Below are 4,163 nucleotides of genomic sequence, written 5' to 3'. Positions count from 1 at the left end.
GTCTCGGGGGGGGGGTGCAGAGTGGAGACGACCTGCCTCGCAGAGCCCGGGTTCCTGCACTCGGGGAGCCGAGGCGACCGCCGCTCCTCACGCTTGCTTCCCGCTTGTCCCAGGTCGCGCCGCGGAGCCAGCGAGAGGCGCCAACAAAAGCGGCGAGGCGGTGCCACCCCGGACCGCGGCAGGTAGAGGAGCCGGAGGAGGAGCGCGAGCCCACCGTCCCGAGCCGCCGTGCGTACTTTCTGGAGGGCAGGGCAGCGCGGGGGACTCGGCCCCGGGAGGGGGGACGCCCGCGGCGCGGGGGTGAGCCAAGTTCCGGCGGCGGCGGCGGCTCTCCTCCGCTCCCACGAGAGGAAAGTTTCTGCAGACGCTTCCGGCCAGCCCGCGCCCTCCGGCCCAGCCTCCCGAGCCTTCGGAGCGGGCGTCGTCCCAGCCCAGCTCCGGGGAGAGCGAGCCGCGATGCCTGGGGCGTGCTCCCGGGGCCCCGCCGCCGGGGACGGGCGGCTGCGGCTCGCGCGCCTGGCGCTGGTCCTCTTGGGCTGGGTCTCCTCGCCCTCTCCCACCTCCTCGGCGTCCTCCTCCACCTCCTCGGCGTCGTCCCTGGCCTCCGAGGTGTCTGCTCAGCCCCCGCTGCCGGGCCAATGCCCCCCGCCCTGCGAGTGCTCCGAGGCGGCGCGCACCGTCAAGTGCGTGAACCGCAACCTGACCGAGGTGCCCGCCGACCTGCCCCCGTACGTGCGCAACCTCTTCCTCACCGGCAACCAGCTGGCGGTGCTGCCCGCGGGCGCCTTCGTCCGCCGGCCACCGCTGGCGGAGCTGGCCGCGCTCAACCTCAGCGGCAGCCGCCTGGAGGAGGTCCGCGCCGGCGCCTTCGAGCACCTGCCCAGCCTGCGCCAGCTCGACCTCAGCCACAACCCGCTGGCCCACCTCAGCCCCTTCGCTTTCTCTGGCAGCAACGCCAGCGTCTCGGCCCCCAGCCCCTTGATGGAACTGATGCTGAACCACATCGTGCCCCCGGCGGAGCAGCGGCAGAACCAGAGCTTGGAGGGCATGGTGGCCGCGGCCCTGCGTGCGGGCCATGCGCTGCGTGGACTCAGTCGCCTGGAGCTGGCCAGCAACCATCTCCTGTACCTGCCCCGGGACTTGCTGGCCTACCTGCCGGGCCTCACACACCTGGACCTGCGTAACAATTCGCTGGTGAGCCTGACCTACGTGTCCTTCCGCAACCTGACGCACCTTGAGAGCCTCCACCTGGAGGACAATGCCCTCAAAGTCCTTCACAACGGCACCCTAGCCGAGTTGCAAGGCCTGGCCCACGTCAGGGTCTTCCTGGACAACAATCCCTGGGTGTGCGACTGCCACATGGCTGACATGGTGGCTTGGCTCAAGGAGACCGAGGTAGTGCAGGGCAAAGCCAGGCTCACCTGTGCGTTCCCAGAAAAACTGAGGAACCGGGTGCTCTTGGAACTCAACAGCTCCGACCTGGACTGTGACCCTATCCTGCCGCCATCCCTGCAGACTTCTTATGTCTTCCTGGGCATTGTTTTGGCCCTAATAGGCGCGATTTTCCTGCTGGTTTTGTATTTGAACCGCAAGGGGATAAAAAAGTGGATGCATAACATCAGGGATGCCTGCAGGGATCACATGGAAGGGTATCATTACAGATACGAAATCAACGCGGACCCCAGGTTAACAAACCTCAGCTCCAACTCGGATGTCTGAACCACGTTAGCGGACAGGTCAAGGACAGCTCTGCATGAGGTGTAGACTTAAGCTTTCTCCCGTCCTAGGCTTGTTCCACTTGCACCCTCCACTGTAGACACCACTGAGTTTGAAAGCAGTGAAGGGGATTTGCTTCCATGTTATGTAAAGTTTCTTGGTGTGTTCTGTTAATGTAACACGATGGACAGCTGTGCATGGTGTTCTACCCTCTTCCTTCTCTGGGAACTTCTTCACCCGCGTGGAGGGATTTTTCAAGTTTCAGCATGAACGTGGACTCCTTGCTGTCTGTCTCTTTCTTAGTGCAGTTCGAGGTGTAGCAAGTGTACCCACACAGATAGCACTCAACAAATGCTGCCTCAACTTTTTTTGAGAAAATTTCTCTACTCATAAATATCAGTTTTATTCTCCTATGCGTAAGATTATGGAGAAAATAATTGCATCCTATAAACTGCCTGCAGACCCTAGCAAGCTCTTAAAAATAACTCCATAGTGCACAGGAGCACCTGCATCCAAGAGCATGCTTACATTTTACTGTTCTGCATATTACAAAAAAGTAACCTGCAACTTCAGATAACTTCTTTGACAAAGTAAATTACTTTTTTGATTGCAGTTTATATGAAACTGAAGTTCTTTTTATAAACTGCATCGAGATCCAAAAGACTGAATTGTTAAGAAAAATCAATAAAGATTCTTAAAAGAATTACAGTGTGTTCAAGTTTGCTGTTTGATAAAAAAGGATGAAGGGCAGTGATACTGAATGGTCTTCATTCAGATGGTGTTATTAGTTAACATAGCTGAGGATCAAACCAAAGCAGTGTCTTATATAAATAGAGTTTGAAGATAGTTTTGAAATGGTGGATCCTTTTAGGATTTAAATAGAGTGTTTGAATATTCATGTGACTAGATTTCTCCTGGTCTCAAAGTTAATGCTATTCATGAAAAAATTGTTAAGAGCATTATGAAATTGGTAAGAGTTCTGAGGGTAAATGGTTGACAGTGCAGGACTTTTTCTAGACTGATGAAGCTGGAACAGAACACTATTGTTTACTTAGGAAAACTCTCCATATGAGATTGTTCTATGGAGTTGTATAGCTGAGCATGAAATACAGTGCAAATAAATATATGAAAAGGAAGAATCTTAAAGGCAGAATATTCTGAAATAAAAGTTTTAAAATATGAATTAAAAAATACTTCCCTAGGATCATAATATAAGTTGAAACTTAGATTTTTTTTCTAGAGAATCTTTTTAAAAACATTTCAATAAAAGAAACATAAATGATTGATACTTTTTCAGAGGCCCAGCTAATTTGTTTTTAAAATTGCCATGATTGAATTTGATGCTTGAGGAAATAAGGGGAGATAAATATCCATGTCCATAATTGAGGGTTGCAGTTAATCATAGGTTCATATGTGAAGAATTTAAGAATTCGAGAATATTTTGGTTGTAACTGAGTTGTGTTTGTTTATACACCTTTGTGAAGATTCACAGTGAGGTATAAATGAAAGCAATCATTAGTTCATTTATATCAATAGTAGACCAGAAGTTTGTTTATTTGTTTGTTGAGTTTACTATCAGCCTTGGAAGCTCAAAAGTAAATTCTGTTAGTCAGTCTCCAAGCTATTACATCAAGTGACTTAAATTTCACCTAACTGAAAGTAGTACATAAACTTGCATTAGTAAGTTTTAGGGCCTACCTACTTTCCCTTTAAATTGGTTGTGTTCTGCAGTGCTTTATGTTTGAAATAAAATTTACATTTCAATATTGCTATAAATAAAATAGAATTAGTACTGTAGGTTCTAGAATTTTTGGCTGATCCCTTCATTGAAGTAAATTCAAAGTTTTCAAAATAAGATAAAAATATGTAAATCTGTCCTTTGTTTAGATTACGTGATTCACTTGAATATGAAGTTTTAATACCTTAAAGTTTCATAAAGTTCATTTTATGAAATATTTTAGTGTTCATTATTTGTGGGTTACCTGAGAAAAAGTTAAATATATGATGCTTAAGATTCCATTTAACGTTGAAGTGTTCACTCAGGAATAAACTGGCTGGCTGCCATTCTTTTCCAAGGAAGATGATGACGCTAGCCTGCCAGAAATAGTGAAAATGTGGTAAAATTACAGCACACCCTCTTAGGAGTAAGTTGCTGTTGGACTTGGGTTGGTGAGTCTGCCTATAGAATAGAAAACAGCAAATTATAATATTGACGCAGCCTTTGGTGGGAAGAATTGTGTCTTCATCATGTGTTAATTAATATTTAAAAACTGAGTCTTAGCTAAGAGTCAGGAAGGCAGTAGATTCATCAGTCTGGTGTTGCTCGTCAGTGCCCTGAAGCAACAATAAATCTATCTGTGAGCAAACAGAGCTGAGTTTTCACCTGTTCGATGGGTAGTTTTTGTGACGTTACAGTTTCTTTCTTTTCTCTTGGACTTCCCAATTTG

At 48.3% G+C, this 4,163-nt stretch overlaps 1 protein-coding gene across 1 annotated transcript; it reads left to right on the top strand.

Moving 5' to 3' along the window:
* Positions 1-317: 317 nt before the first annotated feature.
* On the top strand, positions 318-2,419 carry TPBG (trophoblast glycoprotein). Its single transcript, XM_008263149.4, has one exon. The coding sequence runs from the start codon at positions 457-459 to the stop codon at positions 1,717-1,719; it is 1,263 nt and encodes a 420-aa protein (XP_008261371.3). The 5' UTR covers positions 318-456; the 3' UTR covers positions 1,720-2,419.
* The last annotated feature ends 1,744 nt before the right edge of the window (positions 2,420-4,163 follow it).

Source organism: Oryctolagus cuniculus, chromosome 5 (assembly GCF_964237555.1).
Source record: "Oryctolagus cuniculus chromosome 5, mOryCun1.1, whole genome shotgun sequence".
NCBI lineage: Eukaryota > Metazoa > Chordata > Mammalia > Lagomorpha > Leporidae > Oryctolagus > Oryctolagus cuniculus.
Note: the sequence above shows the minus strand (reverse complement) of the source record. Positions and strands in the feature narration are given on the sequence as shown.

Excerpts from the sequence above, each read along its gene's own strand:
- TPBG (XM_008263149.4), top strand. The coding sequence starts at position 457 with ATGCCTGGGGCGTGCTCCCGGGGCCCCGCCGCCGGGGACGGGCGGCTG.